Here is a 20,336-nt window from a genome sequence, read left to right as displayed (position 1 = left end):
AGAAAATTTAAGTGTTTTTACAAATGAGGCCCGATTCTCCTTAAATAGGCAAAGTTTTAAAAGTCCTTCCCAGAGATGGAAAGGCTGCTGATTCGTCTGTAAGGCCTTTATTTATTTATTTATGATAAAATTATTTCTTCATAAATGATTGTAGGAGATACTAATCTATATCAAATCCAAAATAGATTCATTTTATTTGTATATATCAAAATTATATTCCCGTAAAAATTAAATTATTAAATTGAATATGATTTTTTTTTTTTTTTTTGACATAAGGGAGACATTATCCGTTTGATTTGTGGACTGGTAGACTGACTGCCTTCCATTTCTTCCACTTCTCTCCTCCACAGGAGAAATGTCCGGTACGTCCGGCAGCGAACTCCGTACTTCTCTGAAGCTTCCATGGAGGATCCGGTTCATCCTTGCCGCCTTGAACGCCATCTGTAATGCATCTATTCGCCGTAATGGCTCCGTCAACCGCTGTCTCATGACACTTATTGACTTCAAAGTGCCCCCCTCCGACAAGCCAGTTAAAGGCGTTACCACCTCCGACACCACAGTCGACCCCTCCCGGAACCTGTGGTTTCGCTACTTCCTTCCTCGTGGTACCACTTCCGGGGAAAATCTTCCGATCATCGTCTATTTCCACGGCGGCAGCCTCGTGTTCCTTTCCCCCAGCTCCAAGTCCTACGATGACCTCTGCCGCCGCCTCGCTGGAGAACTCCCCGCCATCGTCGTCTCCGTCAACTACCGTCTCGCTCCGGAGCACAAATTCCCCTCTCCGTACGAAGACGGCGTCGAAATCCTCAAATTCATTGACGAAAACCCCCCAGCCAACGCCGATCTAACCCGCTGCTTCATCGTAGGCGACAGCGCCGGCGGCAACCTGGTCCACCACGTAACTGCAAGGGCCGGGGAGCACGACTTCCGAAACCTGAAAATCGCCGGAGCCATACTGATACAACCATTTTTCGGCGGAGAAGAGAGAACAGAATCCGAAATTCAGCTCGCTGGAACTCCGCTATGGTCCGTGGAGCGCACGGACTGGTGCTGGAAGGCGTTTCTGCCGGAGGGGTCTGACCGAGACCATCCGGCGGCGAACGTATTCGGGCCGAAATCGAGCGATATATCGGGGTTGAAGTTTCCGAAAAGTTTGGTGTTCATGGGAGGCTTTGATCCATTAAGAGACTGGCAGAAGAGGTATTGTGAATGACTGAAAAGAAATGGAAAAGAAGTGAAGGGGGTTGATTATCCAAATGCCATTCACTCCTTTTATATCTTTCCTCAATTGCCTGAATCAACTCTATTTCTCACGGAGCTTCAAGATTTCATTTTTTTCTCAATAAATTTTCTTTTGATTTTCCTTGGATTTTTCTTTTGAGTTTGCTTGTTGGATCAATTTTAGTACTGTGTTTTGTTCAATAAATTGTGAGTGAAATAAATTAAGCAAGGTTGTTCAGTTTTTATTTTTTATTTTATTATTATTATTATAAAAATGAGATTTTTTTTTAAAATTAATTTAAGGGTAAAATAAAAGTACATTTAAAATAATTTATTTTAGTGCTTTAATTTTTAAATGCACCTAAATTATATGAATTATAAAGTATATATAGATTATCATTAAAATAGATATTAAATTGAATCATAAAATAATTTGAATGAGAATTTAAATTAATATGTCCAAAATAATAATATGATTACAAAGAAAAAGATAAAAAAAAAAATGAAATATACATATTTTTCAAATTATATAATAGCTTAAAAATAAAATAGAGAAAACAGGAGAAGACGTTAGAAAAAGACATGAGATTTATTATGGAATTATAATCATTTATTGATTTTAACCTATCATAAGGTGAGATAAGGCTAATTAATTAGGTGTGGTTTGAATGCAATTTTCTTATATATATATATATATATATATACACTTTTAAATATTAATATCAAATTTTAAATGGAAGGCAAATGTAGAATAGTTAATCTACCTTTTTTTTAATGATTTATTTATGAGTTTGCTTTAAAATGGCAAATTTATAGTTCATCTAGACCATATCTTCATCAAATATTTCAAAGGTGTTTCATTAAAATATTTTTGCTTGAATCCCATTTGATTGATCCTTTAAAAATTAAAACCACCTTTACAAGATGTGTGAGTGTGATTCTGAATTTTGCCAATGGATCATGATAAGTTTCTATAATACAACAAATTCTCATCTTTTATAATACTTTCCCTTCGACAATCATAAGAACATGTCTCAATTAAACCTTAGTAGGAGAACAAATAGGAAAAACTCTAACAAAGAAAAAAAAAAGTAGAATATTCACAATATTCTTTAAATGATTTCACTATTAGGACTTATTAAAAATCCTACTAGCAAAAGCTGGTGAAACAAAACTTGGATGAAGGTAAAATAATAATAATAATATAGTAGATGATAACATTTTTATGAATAGATCCGCTCAATAATCACACGATCGAGTCTATTGAATATCAATTTCATTGTGCTCTTAGAGCTTATGCGTATAAAAAAACTTGTGAAAGATATATTTAGTTCTATCACTTTTTATAAATCCTCCTTTAATTTGTGCAATACAAGAAACATTCTTTTTATGTAACTTGGTTGTATTATCTTTAATGGAGGATAGTCTACATGATTCCCAAATATATATATTAGATCATTGACCTTAATCATGCACATTCACGACTTCATGAATTACAAATATCTTTAAATGATTTGAAGATATGGCTAATATCGATTATGTGCTAAATTGATCTCCATGATATTGCTACTCTAACATAGGTAAATACATATTCTATTTGAGATTCGGTTTTGTGAGGATTTAAAAGATGGAAAACATCCCCATATCAAAGCAATTGAGATTTTACTTCTTTCAAATAAAATTAAATCACATCAATTGTTCCACAAAAATATCATAGTACATATTTGATTTCATTCTAATGTCTTCGAGTTGGTGCAAAGCAATATCTTGCAAGCAAGTTGACAAAAAATGCTAGATTTGGTTGAGTTAAATTTGTAAAATATATTAGTATAATTATATAGCTTCTGACTATACATAATTTTGTTTACAATAAAAAAATTGCTATACAATATTTGATTTTTTCATAACTTTTGCTTATGAATAATAATAATTATATAACTTTTAACTTTACATAACAACAAAATATATTGGCAAAACTTATAACATTTTCATAACTTTTGTCATGATTAATACCAATAATTGTATAGTTTCCTATTATGCATAATAACATAATTTTTTCCTATATAGCTTCTTACTATATGACTTTTAGTATTTAGTTTTACATAACTTCGAACTATGACTAATTAAAATTTGTGTCGTCTTCCAACAAAGTAAGACAATAGACTATTATAATAATTATGGAAAAATTTATATTGCAATGTATCTTCCCATATAGTTTGAGGTAGAAATCTTTAAAAAAAAATGATATTTCAAACTATTGGTTAAAGTATCATACTTATAACATGTAAATAAAAGAATTAAAAGAAGAAACAAAAGGGAAAATTTTTTAATACTCAAAGAAAATAGAATAACATTTCTTTAGCAAGTCTCCCTTTTTTTATAGAGAGTTAAGAATAAATTAGTTTACATTAGTATAAAGGATCATTCATCATATAATAAATTCTCATATTTCATAATAATTTTAAGCCTTTTTAAAATAATTATTTGAAATCATTTTTAACCGCTTAATGTTTTTTAGAAAAAAAAAAAATCAATAGAAGTCATTTCATTAAAATTATGAAAAAAGTGAAGTTATTATTCATTACTTTTAATAAAAATATAATGATCAATCACTTTCATCTATTTGAAAGTAGAAATTAGTAAAAAAAATTGAAATATATAATCAATTTGAAATTATTATAATTATTATAATCATCATCATCAACTCCTCTCATAAAGTAAAGATGTTATATTTTCTTACAATTTATTACAAGGTGATGACAAATTATAAATTTTTAAATACTAATTTTAACTCTAATAGAAAAATCCTATTTAATAATATATATATATATATATATATATATATATATATATATATATATATATTGAAGAACCTTCTTAATTTATTCACTCAATTTATTGAACAAAACACAATTGTGAAGTTGATCCAAGAAGCACACCCAAAAAAAAAAAATTGTACAGGCAAAAACGATCCTAGAGACAAACTCATCCAAGAAGCAAAATCAAAAGAAAATTTATTGAGGATAAATGAAATCTTGAAGCTCCCTCATAAATAGAGTTGATTCAGGCAGGTCAGGGAAGGCATAAAAGGAGTGCATGGCGTTTGGATAATCAACCACCTTCACTTCTTTTCCGTTGCCTTTCAGTCCTTCACAATAACTCTCCTGCCAGTCTCTTAATGGATCAAACCCTCCCATGAACACCAAACTTTTCGGAAACTTCAACCCCGATACATCGCTCGATTTCGGCCCGAATACATTCGCCGCCGGATGGTCTCGGTCCGACCCGTCCGGCAGAAACGCCTTCCAGCACCAGTCCGTGCGCTCCACGGACACTAGCGGGGCTCCCGCGAGCTGAATTTCGGATTCTGTTCTCTCTTCTCCGCCAAAATATGGCTGTATCGGGATGACTCCCGCGATGTTCAAGTTCGTGAAGTTGTGCTCCCCGGCTCTGGCGGTCACGTGGTGGGCGATGTTGCCTCCGGCGCTGTCGCCAACGATGTAGCAGCGGGTTAGATCGGCGTTGGCCGGGGGGGTTTCATCGAGGAATTTGAGGACGTCAACCCCGTCTTCGTACGAAGCTGGGCAGCGGTGCTCCGGGGCGAGGCGGTAGTTGACTGAGACGATGACGGCGGGGAGTTCTTTGGCGAGGCGTCGGCAGAGGTCGTCGAAGAGCTGGGAGCTGGGGGAGAGCATCACGAAACCGCCACCATGGAAGTAGACGATGACGGGAAGCTTCTCGCCAGCCTCGGCGGGGCTAGGAAGGAAGTAGCGGAACCAGAGGTTCCGGGAGGGGTCGACGGTGATGTCGGATGTGGTGACGCCGTTAACTGGCTTGTCGGAGGGGGAGATTTTGAAATCAATGAGGTTAATGAAACGGCTGTTGACGGTGCCATTACGTCGGAAAGAAGCGTCTGTGAGGAACCCGAAGGCTGTGACGAAGAGTCGGACCTTCCATGGAAGATTCGGCGGCCACATTTCTGTGGCAGGTGGAGACAGGATGAAACCCTTCTGCACCTCCACAGTCTAAATATAATGGCATAAATTATTATTTATTTTGTCAAATTTAATTATTTTTTAAAATATTATAACGACTGCACGTGGTGGAATAAATTATAAATATTTTAAATTCTATCCTTATGGTCGGTGGAGGCACAGACTCCAATGAATGAATGTGATTTTTTTTTTTTTTTTTTTTTTTTTTGAAGAAAAGGAATGTAATTTAGTGATAATTTTTCCACTGTGTCCAAAATAAATAAATTTTTTTCATATCCCATTAATCTGATTCATTTTAACTTCATAATTTAACTCTTAAGAGTCTTGTCTTTGTTGGAATTTTTTTCATATTAATATTTATCTACTAATATTCTCATAGAGAAAGAATTTTCCTTTTTTGCCACAATTACAACTTAAAATTAAAATCAAATTTATAATTTTAAAAGGGTAATTATTATTGCCAAATCAAAAGAAAATTTTCTTCTATTCTTCACTAAAAATATGTTTGTGGTTGCACATAACTTCTAGTTTTGGTAATAGGAGCGTCTTTTCACGTTGAATTTATCTCAAATTTTCCTAATAGGAAATCAAGTTATGAAAAATAAAATTCATAATTTTAAATATTAATTTTTTATATTTAAATATTTTTGTTATAGAAATTAAAGTCATATTTAATAATATATCATGAAATAAGATGAGAGAGAGGATAATATTCATTGATATATGATCTTAATTATATGAAATTAAGGTCATTGATAGAATATAACATAAGATATAATAAAAAAAAAGGATAATATATTTTATCATATATTTGGTTGATAAGATAAAATAAGTTATCCCACCACTGATTTTATTTTATATTCAATCAAATCTAAGATAAATTGTGAAATGTAATATAGATATTTTATTTTATTTTTTTATTCATTTTATAAAATATATATAAACATAACATATCATATTCCATTGGATTTATTATATTAGAATATCATTTCTATTGAATATAATATTTAAAAATATCATATCTTTTTTAAAATCATATCATAAAATATATATTTTTTATTCAATGGTATATAATATCTTATAATATACATATCATATCCTATTTTTATTCTACTAATTAAATATAACTTAAGGGTAAACATGCTACGGGACTAAATAAAACATTCTCCATACTATATCAAAAAGACATCGATACCAATTAGATGGTGTCATATAACATATTCAAGTTTTAATAGTCAGGTCTTATTTTGTGTCATATAACGTATTCAGGTCTTATTTTTTTATATTTTAATTATATTTATCTCAACCTTTATACCTTAATTTGATTTATTTATACCTTAATCCAATAATATAAATTTTATCATGCAGTGGCTCAAATTTGAAGTTTTGAAGGATATAGATTCTATATCTTAACATTTTCCCGATATTAAAATAAATAAAAAATATTTAAAATGCCACTTTTAATGTTTAAAAAGTTTCGTTACATAAAATTAAAATAAAAAGTTCCTTTGATCGATAAAATTACAAGAAAAGCAACCTTTAAAAAATGGGGTCTTCTCAAAAAGCAAAGTCAAAAAAAGTTTGAATTTTTTTTATCTTAAACTTGATTTGAACACGAGTCAAACTCCTTTCTAACACAGAGGTCAGAAAAGATACAAGGAAGGAGGGATGGAAGGAGTCTCCCACTACACTTCTCTAAGGTGTTTTTTTAGAAATTAAAAAAAAAAAATGATTGACATTGATGATCTTTTCCTCCAATGTGACAATGTTATATTATTAACTTTAACTTTTGTTTATGTTTAAATAATAGACGAGCTTAATCATGTGAGAAATTTAATATTATTTTATCAAACTGATTTAATTCCTAGAAAAAATTAAAAAATTGCGGGGCTTAGGAATGAGTGCAGGTGAGAATAAAGACATTTTTATAATAATAAAAGAAATCTTCTTGATACTTGATCTTCTATCATATGTTACATTTTTTAATTAGTCAAATACTCATTGGATTAGTTGGGTAAATTGATATGATTTAGCCATTTAATTTAAATTATTAGTTCTATTAAATGTATTTGATGAAATAACTTAATAATGTTATTTAAAAGCTAAAATTAAATTAAATTAATAATTAAATTAAAAATAGTATTATATACTTGAAATATCAAAAGAAAATTTCTTTGAACTTCCCTCAAAAAAACTTCTTTTGATTATTTTTTTTTTCCCTTTTTTGAACAATAAGATTTAGATGATTCAATCAATAGACACTACTTAGAGTTAAGATTGTATGTTGGAATAATTACTGATAGTTGACACCCATATTTATTTTATTTTCTATATCTTTGGTTTATCATTTTATAAAATTTATGTGTTTTATATTAACGTATAATAATTTCTTAAGTATCTAAAAATTCAATATTTCATGGGTGGCAAAGCCATTTTACTTAAGGAGGCAACCATTAATAATAAAAATAATAATATTTATAAATTATAAGTACAAAACAATTTATTGATCAATAACATTTTAATTGAATATATTTTATAACTGTCTTTGATGAGTTTTTATATTTTAAAAGTTTTGCATAATAGTTTCATTATCATTGTTATCAAATATATCTTTCTCTACATATATAAGTAAATGATTGTTCATTCATTGATCTCATATTCGATTTAGCAATCGATTCTTTACAATATTCATAACAAAAAATATTTTCTTCACAGTTGCATTTGCAATAGGTAGAATTAGATCCAATGCGAGTTTTGATAATAAGTGAGAAGATAAAGTATAACCTATTTCCATATTGGTTTTTTTTAATTTAAAAGGAAGGAAAATGGTGTATTTATTTATTTATTTGGATTATGAAAAGTAACTTTTTTAGATATGAGTACAAGTAGGATGTTCAATATTAATCCCAACTAACATACAATAGTTAATAAGTATTTGAGAAGTAAATTCACCAACATTATCAAGATTATTAACTTGATTCGATAATTTGGAAATTGTTCTCACAATCAAATTATTTATTTAACGAACCTAACAATGGCAACGTTATGTGTAAAAATAAGACAAACGTGCGACCGCCTAGTAAAGGCACCAATTAAGACCATTAAATAAATGAGTTTGTCTGAATGGTGGGGTGGATAGGCCCACATATGTCCTCATGTATTCTTTTTAAAAAGATTAGTAACTTGAATACAACTTTAGTAAAAGATAGTACAATTATCAATTTGCCTTATAAGTAAGTAGCATATTGAATATTCATTAAGGAAAAAAAGCCTCTAATTTTTTAATAAATACACATGTGAATGTCCTACTATTTGACGCATCATTGAGGACCCCAGCTGGCTTAACAAGTCATGATAAAGTATAAAAATGTTTGCCTTTGTGAACTTATGGTTCACAATAACATATGATTCAATAAGTTTTTATGGTTGTATGATATAAGTTAGAGGATAAAGTTTATTAACTAATTGTTTTCTTGAATATGATAGGGTGCGAGAGCCTTGAGAGTTTTCCTGCAATCAAAGGAGATATGAGTAAGCTAAGAGAGATTGATTTGAGTGCTACAGGAATAGAAGAGCTTCCATCCTCAATTGGACATCTAAAGGCTCTTCAACACCTAGATTTGTCTTATTGCAAAAGCCTAAGAAGTCTTGCGGAGAGCATTTGCAATTTGAGCTCTCTTGAAACTCTCATCTTGGAGGGGTGTTCATATTTAAAGGGCTTTCCAGAAATCAAAGGAGATTATGAGTAAGCTAAGAGAGATTGATTTGAGTGCTACAGGAATAGAAGAGCTTCCATCCTCAATTGGACATCTAAAGGCTCTTCAACACCTAGATTTGTCTTATGGCAAAAGACTAAGAAGTCTTCCGGAGAGCTTTTGCAATTTGAGCTCTCTTGAAACTCTCACCTTGGGGGAGTGTTCAAATTTAAAGGGCTTTCCAAAAGCTTTTCCACATGCTTTTAGGTAGAAATAATAGGAGTAATGTAAATATATTCTATAGTACATTATTCATAATTTCAATATGATACACATTTCTATGGATATCTTTAAATCTGAGAAATTTCTTTTGGATTTGCTCTAATATAAAACATCATTTATATAAAATCTAGTCTCATTTGATATTGTTACATAAAAGCCAAGAGCTTTTACACATGCTTCTAGGTAGAAATAATAGAAGTAATGTAAATATATTTTATAATACATTCATTGATAGTTTCAATATGATACACATTTCTATGGATATCTTTAAAACTAAAAAAAAATTCTTTTGGATTTGTTATAATATAAAACATTATTTTCTATAAAATCTAATCTCATTTGATAACATGATATAGTACTATCATTAACCTTTGCTAATCTTAGATTGAAAAAAGTATATTTCACCTTAAAGAATTATGTGAGTGATTGCATAGTCTACAAGACACAAATCTTTCTCGTTTATCTTGAAATAGCATATGTAATTTCATATAGGACTAAATACATTGTATCCCTTTAATTTTTTGTATCTTTTACACTTTGCTCCCTCGTATTCAAAATCCAATATTTTACCTTTCAAGGTATTAGAAGTAGTACTTTGCTCTCAAAGGTGAATGAATAATTTGTTAAGTGAAGAAATAAAGTTGAAATACAAAGAAAATCACTTGTTGTCCAAGTTTGAAGATGCCACACTACACACTTATATGCAAAAATTATGAATAGTCATGAGAATATTTCTCAAAAGTCAAAAATCAAAACTGGTGGCTAAAATATTTCATAAGTGTTTGGGAAATTCTGCTTCAAGGCTACTAATTCAAATTTGGTTATACCCAAATACGAACTAGTGTTCAAATCATAGTGAGAAAGAGATTAATCCCTTTTATAATCTATGAAGGGTTTGTAAATAATATTGAAATGTTACTCTTTAACAAATTTAGGGGCATAGTGTTGGATTTTCAATGTGAGAAGACAAGTAAAAGATTGGAGGAATAAGGTGTATTTAACTCTTTCATCTATGAAAAGTATATGAGAAAAACATAAAACATATTTCGCAAATTAAAATAATATAATAAATGTAATTGAAATATATAATATAACATCAATTAATAAGAATATGCTCATCATTTTCTAGAAAATCAAGTTTTCATAAGAACATTTAAAGAAATCCCTTTTCATCTTCTTTTTACTTTTTTTAAGACCTTGTAAAAGTCAACTAATTATTTAGGTGTACGCAAGATATATGACCAATACTTTGTCATATTACACCCATAATAATTCTTAATATTGTGTCACTTCTAGTAATATGGTGTAATTTATTTTGTTATGTCAAGTTTCACTTTAATATTAACAATTAAGGAAGGATATTTGCATTCATTTCTAGGAAAAAAATTACATTTGCTTTAGGAAATGAAATTGCATTCAATTCAAACATATATTGACTTTAGCCTTTGACTATTAACAATTCTTGTGTAGCTTCAAGTTATACCAGTATAGTTTTTTGCTATATAAAATGCATATTAACAACTTTGACATATCTCTTAACCAGTATGAAGAACGTCATTATTATGTTTTTTCATAACTTCTAATAATGAATAACAACAATTATATAGCTTCTGACTATGCATAATTTTAATTATAATAATATATTTTTTATATAATTTTTTATTTTTTCATAACTTTTAGTTATGAATAATAATTATATAGCTTTTTAACTTTACATGATAACAACATATTTTGATAAAACTAATAACTTTTTGTCATGAATAATACTAATAATAGCTTCCTTTTGTGCATAATAACACAATATTTTCTATATGGCTTCTTACTACATGACTTTTAGTATTTAGTTTTACATAGTTTCAAATTATGAATAATTAAAATTTGTGTGATCTTTCAACAAAATAAGACAATACGATTATAATAATTATGGAAAAAAATTTATATTATGATATATCTTCCCATATAGTTTGAGACAAAAATCTTCAAAAAATAAATGATATTTCAAATCATTGGTTAAAGTGTTGTACTTAAACATGTTGTAAGATAAAAGAATTAGAAGGAACAAAAAGAGAAAGAATTGGAATACTCAAAGAAAATATAATAATATTTCTATAGCAAGTCTCTCCTTTTATAGAGAGTTAGGGAGAAATTAATTTATATCAATAAAGACAACCATTCACTATATAATAAATTATCATATTTCATAACAATTTTAAGCCTTTTTTAAATAATTATTTAAGTTCATTTTTAACCACTTAATGTTTCAAAAAAATAAAATAAAGAAAAGTCATTTCATTAAAATTATGAAAAAAATGAAGTTATTCATTAATTTTAATAAAAATATTTTAAAAGGATAATGGTCAATCACTGTCATCTATTTGAAAGTAGAAATTGGTAGAAAAGTTTGAAATATATAATCTTCAATCACTTTCATCTATTTGAAAGTTGAAATTAAATGGAAAGTTGAAATTGGTAGAAAAGTTTGAAATATACAATCATCAATCACTTTCATCTATTTGAAAGTTGAAATTGGTAGAAAAGTTTGAAATATATAATCATCAATCACTTTTGTCCTTTTAAAAGTAGAAATTGGTAGGAAAGTTTTTTTTAATTATTTTGAAAATTTATTATTTTTAAAAATCTAATTTTCCACTTAATATCCAAAATTGTTGTTGGCTCAATTAGAAAGTTACAAGTCTAAAAACGTTTATTTAGTAGCAAATTCGGTAACTAAAGGCTTAAAGTGAATTGATATTTTTTTCTATGAACTAAAAATTGTTGAATTAATGTTTTGGAAAAAGTAGAGGATGCTCAAGCGATGAAACCAATGCTCAAACATTGGAACCGCTCAAGTGCTTATCCAACGCTCAGCCGCTCAAGATGCTTGAGCAATGGTTAATTGTGTTTGACCAATTATCTAGAATTTCTCATAATATAGCAAAATTCATCTTTGAAAATTCATGAATAATTTTTTTGGTAAATTCTAGATACTGACCTCTTAAACCTATATATCTATATAAACCTTCCCTTAACCCATTCAGGATTGGGCACCGAGAGAATCAACTAACTTACCCTACTATCCACAATATATCAAGAAAGAATTCATAAGATTGAATGTTGGATTGTTGAGAGGACCAACATCCCTTTAGAGGCTGAAAGAAATCTATTGGAACAATGGAAGTATTGTGTTACGGATGTGGATCAAAATATTGGTGATTTTTTATTTTCTTTCATTTTTTTCTTACCTTCTACTTTTCCTTTCTATTTTTTTTTTAATTGTATTTTCTCTCAAATTTTCCTACTAAACGGTATGCTTTCTAGAATATCATTTTTCATTGGATGATAACAATTTTGAAGTACACATCACTTTCCTACTTCAACTCATCTCATAATAGTCTCTCCATGTTAGAAGAGAAGATGTTATATTTCCTTACAATTTCTTACAAGGCGATGACAAATTATAAATTTTTAAATAATAGAAAATTCTTATTTTTGTAAAAATAATAATAATAATAATAACAATAATAATGATATAAAATATCGAACAACCTCCTTAATTTATTCGCTCGATTTATTGAACAAAACACACTAGTGAAATTAATCCAAGAAGCACGCCCAAAAAAATAATGTACAGGTATGCAAAATCAAAAGAAAAATTATTGAGGATAAATGAAATCTTGAAGCTCCCTCAGAAATAGAGTAGATTCAGGCAGTTCAGGGAAAGCATAAAAGGAGTGCATGGCGTTTGGATAATCAGCCTCCCTCACTTCTTTTCCGTTGCTTTTCAGTCCTCCACAATACCTCTTCTGCCAGTCTCTCAATGGATCAAAGCCTCCCATGAACACCAAACTTTTCGGAAATCTCAACCCCGATATATCGCTCGAGTTCGGCCCGAATACATTCGCCGCCGGATGGTCTCGATCCGACCCCTCCGGCAGAAACGCCTTCCAGCACCAGTCCGTGCGCTTCATGGACACTAGCGGAGCTCCCTCGAGCTGAATTTCGGATACTGTTCTCTCTTCTCCGCCGAAATATGGCTGTATCGGGATGACTCCCGCGATGTTCAAGTTTCGTAAGTTGTGCTCCCCGGCTCTGGCAGTCACGTGGTGAGCGATGTTGCCGCCGGCGCTGTCTCCTACGATGAAGCAGCGGGTTAGATCGGCGTTGGCGGGGGGTTTTTCGTCGATGAATCTGAGGACGTCGACGCCGTCTTCATACGAAGCTGGGCAGCGGTGCTCTGGGGCGAGGCGGTAGTTGACGGAGACAATAACGGCGGGGAGTTCTCTGGCGAGGAGGCGGCAGAGGTCGTCGAAGAGCTGGGAGCTCGGGGAGAGCATCACGAATCCGCCACCGTGGAAGTAGACGACAACGGGAAGCATCCTGCCAGCCTCGGCTGCGCTAGGAACGAAGTAGCGGTACCAGAGGTTCCGGGAGGGGTCGACTGTGGTGTCGGAGGTGGTGACGCCGTTAACTGGCCTGTCGGAGGGGGGGACTTTGCAATCAATGAGGTTAATAAGACAGCGGTTAACTTTGCCATTACGTCGGAAAGAAGCATCTGTGAGGAACCCGAAGGCTGTGACGAAGAGTCGGACCTTCCATGGAAGATCCGGCCATTTACGGACTTTGCCGCCGGCTGTACCGGACATTTCTCTGGTTCGTGGAGACAGGATGAACCCTTCTGCACCTCCAAAGTCTAAATATAATGGCATAAATTATGATTCATTTTGTCAAATTGCATTATTTTAATTAATTTCTAAAATATGATAACGAATTCACGTGGTGGAATAAATTATAAATATTTTAATTCTATCCTTATGAACGGTGGAAGCAGAGGCACCAATGAATAAATATAATATTTTTTATTTAAAAAAAGGAATATAATTTAGTGATAATTTTTCCATTGTGTCAAAAAGAAATAATTTTTTTCATATCACATCAATCTTGCCACAATTACAACTTAAAATTAAAATCAAAATTATAATTTTAAAAGGGTAATTATTATTACCAAGACAAAAGAAAAAAAAATTTATATTTCTTTACCAAAATATTTTTTTTTAACATTGCATATAACTTCCGGTTTAATTTAGTAGTAAGAGCAATAGACGTGATTATTATTATTGGGAGAGTTAGAATGAAATTGTAAACACATCTTTTCACATTGGATTTGTCTTTCAAATGAGAAATCGTGCCATGAAGAATAGAATTCATAATGTTAAATTTTTTATTTAGGTTTAAAAGTGTCACAAATTTTAAATTAGTAAAAATTTCTTTTTATAAATAATATTGTATAGAATATTTTCTAAATTGATATATTATTATAATATTATATTTTCTCATAGAATAAGAAAAATTGTTAAGAATATCTTTATAAATATTCTAGAAAAAGTTATAAGATGAAAATAGTCTATTATGGTGAAGCGAGAGGGGCTCGTGATAGAGTATAAATACAAAAAGTAGGGAAACATGAAATATTTCGGAAATCTAATAGTTGTATTTGGTTTTGCACTCTGTAATATTCTTTATTATATAGTGAAATAATTTTCTCTCATCCGTGAATATAGATATGATTGATCGACATTAAAACCTCATATGGTATAGATTTCATATCTTAACATTTTCCTAAAATTAAAATAGTATTATATATACATATGGTTTTCGCATCTCCCGAGGAAAAGTATAAAAAGGTGTCTTCCTTACATTTTGAAGGACTTGAAATATCAAAAGAAAATTTCTTTGAACTTCTCTTGAAAAACTTCTTTTGATTATGTAATTTTTTTATTCTTTTTGTGTACAATAAGATTTAGATGATTCAATCCATAGACACTATTTAGAGTTTTTGTGGACGATAATAGTATTTACTTTATTTTCTATATCTTTGGTTTATCATTTTATAAAATTCATGTGCTTTACATTAACGTATAATAATTTCTTAACTATCTAAAATTTCTATATTTTCATCTTTAAGGGAGCTAGCATTTTACTTAAGGAGGCAACCTTTAATAGTAAATAAAAATAATATTTATAAATTATAAGTACAATAAAATTATATTAAGCCATAACATTTCAATTGAATACATTTTACAATTGTCCTTTTTCATATTTCAAAAGTGTTGCATAATATCTTCATTATCAATGTTATAAAATATATCTTTTTCTATATATATATATATATATAAGTAAATGCAACTGGAATTTTATTGGTCATATTGCACTATGATCCTTTGGGAAAATGGTGGCATGATTTAGGAGGTTAGATGGAAGTAATTTATAAATAAATGATTTTACCACATTTGGAATAACTTTCCTTTTTCTAATTTTGGCCAATAGTTGTACGTAAGGCCAAAACCAAAATTTTTAAAAGAAAGTATTAGTATAATAAATGTTTTATTAAATATAAAAGAATTTTTTTATAAATAAAAATAGAGTTTTTTTTTTAAGTTATAATCTCCTTAAATAAAATTATTCAAATAGACATTTTATGGAACTTAAAGAAAAAAACTTTGAACTTCCCCATAAATGGATCCAAATATCATTGAATGAAGAAGAATGGATTATGTTTCTAAGTTGGCATTTTGATTTATAACATCATGTTAATGATGAGAATAAAAAGCTCATTTTAAAAAATAATTTTCAAATAAGTTCTTTGATTTTATTCACCAATTCACTTTTCTAAAATTCATAAGATTTTAATGTATGAACCAACATAATTTTCTCTTACCCAAGTCTTTCAATATAAGAATTTCCTTTATTTAGGATCTTTTCAAGTTTTATATTTTCATATTTGATTCCATATAATTTTCTTGACTATGATGAATTCATTTTGGATCGATACTAAATTATATTTGATATTTGTTTGGAGAAAAACATGAAAGGAGGAGAGAGAATTTGGTAAAGACTAAAGAGGCTCAATTCATTATTGAGCAGAGTAGGAAAATTTCTATATAGTTGGTAGGTCTATACACGTGTAATCATCAAAGGGATATATAAACCCCTGAAAAAAAAAAAAAAAAGAGTAAAAGATTATTTATAGTAGCTCAATATTCTAGCATAGATTTTACCACATTTGGAATAACTTCTTGTTTCTGGTTTTAGCCAAAAGTTAAAGGCAAAACCAATATCAAAATTTTAAAGAAAAATATTAGTATTCTAAAAATTATATTAAATATGAAATAATTTTTCATATAAGTCAAAATAGAATTTTTACAACAACAAATATTTTTCCAACTTTCATATTATTAAACCATTTTATTTAAATAAAATTAGTTAAATAATTATAAAAGCTTCGTATATAATTTGAAAAAGAAAAGTTTTTTACTTCTCAGAAGTTCATCTAATCATTGAATGGAGCAAATTGAATTATGTTTCTAAAGTGGCAGTTTGATCTTAAACCCATCAATTCATGTTTACATGTAATTAAGAGTGTGTTTAGTGGTGTTATTATTCAAAGTATTTTTAATAGAAATATTTCTTTTAAAATGTTTTTGGGAGATTCATGTATCAAATATTTCTCCAAAAAATAGCATAAATGATTTTTTAATATTATAAGCGATTTTTAAAATTTTGACAAACACTTTTTTTTTTTTCAAAAACATTTTCTAGATTAAAAAGTGCTTTCAAAAAACAGTCAAACCAACTCCATCTTGATTGGGCCTGGGAGATTGGACTAGTGAACTTACAGAAAACTATGGGTATGTTTTGATCTTTTGAAAAACACTCCCAGACTCCATTTCCCCTTCAATCTCTTGGGCCTGTGAGAAAATATCTGCACCATAACTCTAATCAAAGTGGATTTTTGTGGGCGCAAATGTATGTTATAGCCCGGAGCCCATCAAGTTACACCCAGCACTCTGATATCCTTGGGTCATTAATGAAGGATTCCTAGATTGCAAACTGCTTTTGAAAAATCTGGGAAACTAAAATGGGCTGCAGATTTCTGGGAAGAAGAGGATTTTTTTTTTTTTTTTAATTATTGGAAAGAAGGGGATGTGGGATTTTGTGGGTGACATTTTGTTTGTTTTTTTGTTGAGAGAATAGCAGCACTCCGTGAGAAACAAGTGTATATATATCAGAAAATTTGATAAAGGAATTTCTAAGCAGGATGAAAATTTGTTTATGTTTATATTTAAAAATTTTAAAATTATTTATTTACAACATGTAAATCATGAGAAGAAAACACATAGCTTATGTTTGATTCTAGGAAAATACAAAGAAAATAAAAAAATTGTGAAGAAAAATTATTTTTTCATATTTAGTTGTTCAATTAAAAATATCAAAGAAAATTCAATTTAATTAAAATTAGTTAAAAATTTATATATTTTTAAATTATTTAATCTTTATATCAATTAATTAAAATAAGTAAAATGAATTTAAAATAACAAATAAAAATAAGTTATTGACTTTTAATATATTTTTTATTTTTATTTTTTTTCCTCCTACTTTTCCTTTGTATTTTATTTCTCTTACATTTTTTTTAAAATTTTCCAGAAATTAAATATAATCTTAATATTTAAAAAAATTTCAAACAAGCATTTTTATTTTACTTATTTTATAGAATTGTTTTTATTAAGTCCACCAAATATGTTTTTAAAAGAATAATACTTTTCATAATTTAATTTCCAAAAGTAATTTTACTTCTATAAACAACATAAAACTATTTTTAAAAACAATTATTAAAATTTAATTTTTCATAATTATTTTCAAAAACAGTCGAAGAAGAACCTCAATATTCCAATCATATTACAAATTTCATTATTAAATTCTTTGATTTTATTAGCCAATTCAATTTTCTAAGATTCATAGGAATTTAACAATGCAATTTTTTGTAACTCAAGTCTTCAATATAAACTTTAAATTTTTTGTAATCATACCAAACTCAAGAGAAAATTTTGGAATTTTGTAAACTTTTTCTTCGTATATAGTTTTTTTTCCCTCTATTTTCTTCCCCATAATTAACATAGTCTATAGGTTTTCAACATTTTCCAAATTTTTGTTTCTCAAAATCAAACATGGTCCATAGGTTTTCAACATTCTCCATCAATGATATATTACTAGTGAGTATAGAAGTCAAAATTAGTACCAATAGTCATGGCCAAATGCCACATAAATTGACCATTATTGAGAAATGTTGTCACCTAGTGCTTGTTATACCAAATGTTAAAACTAACTTCAAATTTTTTTAATATGTTGTTTGGAGGAAAAGAAAGGAAAAAAACACACACACACAACCCATCAAAGGACTTTTTTAGTATTGTATCAAAAGAAGATAAAGATGGATGAGTCTTTCAAGAAAAATATAAAATATTAATTATTTTTAAATAACGGTTTAAAATTTATATTTTATAAATTTATAAACTTATATTCCTATAATTTTATTCATATCAGGAAACACACTTTTCCCTAAAATTAATTTTTTTGATATTTAGAGAAAATTCTCATGATTTGTATCTTAGTAAAGTATTAAAAAATTGTTCTCAATTGCTGTCAAAAATAAAGTTCTATATTTAAAAAAAAATATTTTTTAACATATACTTATTAGTAATAATATAATTTTTTTTTTAAATATTCTCTATAGTTTCAATTGTGCTTTATAATGCTTTATGAAAAAAATACTTTAAAATACTTTAAAATATCTTCAAAATTTTTAAAAAATGCATGTTTTATAACAATTTTTCAAAAACAATAATAATTAAAAATTGATCAAAAAATATTTTTTATTCTAAAAAACCAAAGATTGTCAAAAATAAGAAATAGTTCTCATAAGTGTCCTTATTCTTTTCCTCCAATAGAAAAAATATTTGATTAAAATTTGATAAAATATTAAAACTACCCTTATTTTTAGCCCCAAAAAAATAATACAATCCTCACATAGCAATGATAATTATTTCAAATTTTAGAGTTTTTAAGAATTTAAAAATAATATTATAATTATGAATTCAAAAAAATAAAAGAAAAAACTTATTTTAAAAAATACTTTATTCTAACAAAACCCAAAACTAAATTTGAGGGAAAAATGAATTGAAAATAAAAATTATTCAAAATAAATGAAATTTCTAACCTCCTTGATAAACAAGCGTGATTCAGGCAATTGAGGAATCCCATAAAAGGAATGAATAGCATTTGGATACTCAATCACCTTCACTTTTTTTCCATTGTTCTTCATTCCTTCACAATACCTCTTCTGCCAATCTTTTAACGGATCAAATCCTCCGATAAACACCAAACTTTTCGGGAATTTCACCCCCGATATGTCGCCCGATTTCGGCCCGAATACATTCGCCGCCGGATGGTCTCGGTCTGAACCCTCCGGCAGAAACGCCTTCCAACACCAGTCTGTACGCCACACCGACACGATCGGAGATCCGGCGAGTTGGATTTCGGATTCCGTCCTCTCTTCTCCTCCGAAATACGGCTGTATCGGTATCAGCCCAAGGATTTTCAAGTTCCGGAATTTGAACTCGCTGGCTCTTGCAGCCACGTGGTGGACGAGGTTGCCGCCGGCGCTGTCACCGGCTATGAAGCAGCGGGTTAGATCAGAGTGCAGTGGAGGATTCTCGTCGATGAATTTGAGCACGTCGAAGCCGTCGTTGTACTGGGAGGGGCATCGGTGCTCCGGCGCGAGGCGGTAGTCGACGGAGACGATAGCGGCGGGGAGTTCGCGAGCGAGGCGGCGGCAGAAGTCGTCCATGGGCTTGGAGTTGGCGGAGAGGAACACGAACCCCCCGCCGTGGAAGTAGACGATGACGGGAAGATTCTCGCCGGCGGAGGCGGCTTCTCCAGGGAGGAAGAGGCGGAACCAGAGGTTCCGAGAGGGATCGACTGTGGTGTCGGAGGTGGTGACGCCGTTCACTGGTTTGTCACAGGGAGAGATTTTGAGGTCCAGGAAGCTCAAGAGACGGCGGTTGACAGTGCCGTCACGGCGGAGACAGGCGTCGGAGATGGTGGTGATAATGGCAAGCGAAAGGCGGAGCCTCCATGGAAGATCTGGCGATGCGCGGACATGGCCGCCGGCGGAATCTAGCATTTCCTAGCGGGAGTGAGAAGAAATGAAAGATGATACAAAAACAAGTTCGGAGTAGATTGCGATATATTTGTAATTAGTGGAATGTGTCCCACATTATTAATTCTTTTTTAAAGAATGTTGTATTTG

The 20,336-nt window shown here is 30.1% G+C and overlaps 4 protein-coding genes across 4 annotated transcripts; 1 reads left to right on the top strand and 3 right to left on the bottom strand.

The window, feature by feature from the left end:
* The first annotated feature begins 355 nt into the window (after positions 1-355).
* Positions 356-1,213, top strand: LOC117905828 (probable carboxylesterase 18). Its single transcript, XM_034818691.1, has one exon. It carries the CDS (start codon positions 356-358, stop codon positions 1,211-1,213), a length of 858 nt encoding a protein of 285 aa, XP_034674582.1.
* A 2,872-nt stretch (positions 1,214-4,085) lies between these two features.
* LOC117907498 (probable carboxylesterase 18) lies at positions 4,086-5,212 on the bottom strand. Its single transcript, XM_034821046.1, has one exon. The coding sequence runs from the start codon at positions 5,196-5,198 to the stop codon at positions 4,236-4,238; it is 963 nt and encodes a 320-aa protein (XP_034676937.1). The 5' UTR covers positions 5,199-5,212; the 3' UTR covers positions 4,086-4,235.
* A 7,624-nt stretch (positions 5,213-12,836) lies between these two features.
* LOC117905827 (probable carboxylesterase 18) lies at positions 12,837-13,836 on the bottom strand. The gene has a single exon (XM_034818690.1). It carries the CDS (start codon positions 13,834-13,836, stop codon positions 12,847-12,849), a length of 990 nt encoding a protein of 329 aa, XP_034674581.1. The 3' UTR covers positions 12,837-12,846.
* Positions 13,837-19,204: 5,368 nt separating this feature from the next.
* LOC117907503 (probable carboxylesterase 18) lies at positions 19,205-20,241 on the bottom strand. The gene has a single exon (XM_034821051.1). The coding sequence runs from the start codon at positions 20,208-20,210 to the stop codon at positions 19,218-19,220; it is 993 nt and encodes a 330-aa protein (XP_034676942.1). The 5' UTR covers positions 20,211-20,241; the 3' UTR covers positions 19,205-19,217.
* Between the last annotated feature and the right edge of the window lie 95 nt (positions 20,242-20,336).

The sequence above is a fragment of the Vitis riparia genome, chromosome 18, assembly GCF_004353265.1.
Source record: "Vitis riparia cultivar Riparia Gloire de Montpellier isolate 1030 chromosome 18, EGFV_Vit.rip_1.0, whole genome shotgun sequence".
Classification (NCBI taxonomy): domain Eukaryota; kingdom Viridiplantae; phylum Streptophyta; class Magnoliopsida; order Vitales; family Vitaceae; genus Vitis; species Vitis riparia.
This window is presented reverse-complemented; position numbering and strand designations above follow the sequence as displayed.

Coding starts and splice junctions, on each gene's coding strand:
- LOC117905828 (XM_034818691.1), top strand. CDS start 356: ATGTCCGGTACGTCCGGCAGCGAACTCCGTACTTCTCTGAAGCTTCCA.
- LOC117907498 (XM_034821046.1), bottom strand. CDS start 5,198: ATGTGGCCGCCGAATCTTCCATGGAAGGTCCGACTCTTCGTCACAGCC.
- LOC117905827 (XM_034818690.1), bottom strand. CDS start 13,836: ATGTCCGGTACAGCCGGCGGCAAAGTCCGTAAATGGCCGGATCTTCCA.
- LOC117907503 (XM_034821051.1), bottom strand. CDS start 20,210: ATGCTAGATTCCGCCGGCGGCCATGTCCGCGCATCGCCAGATCTTCCA.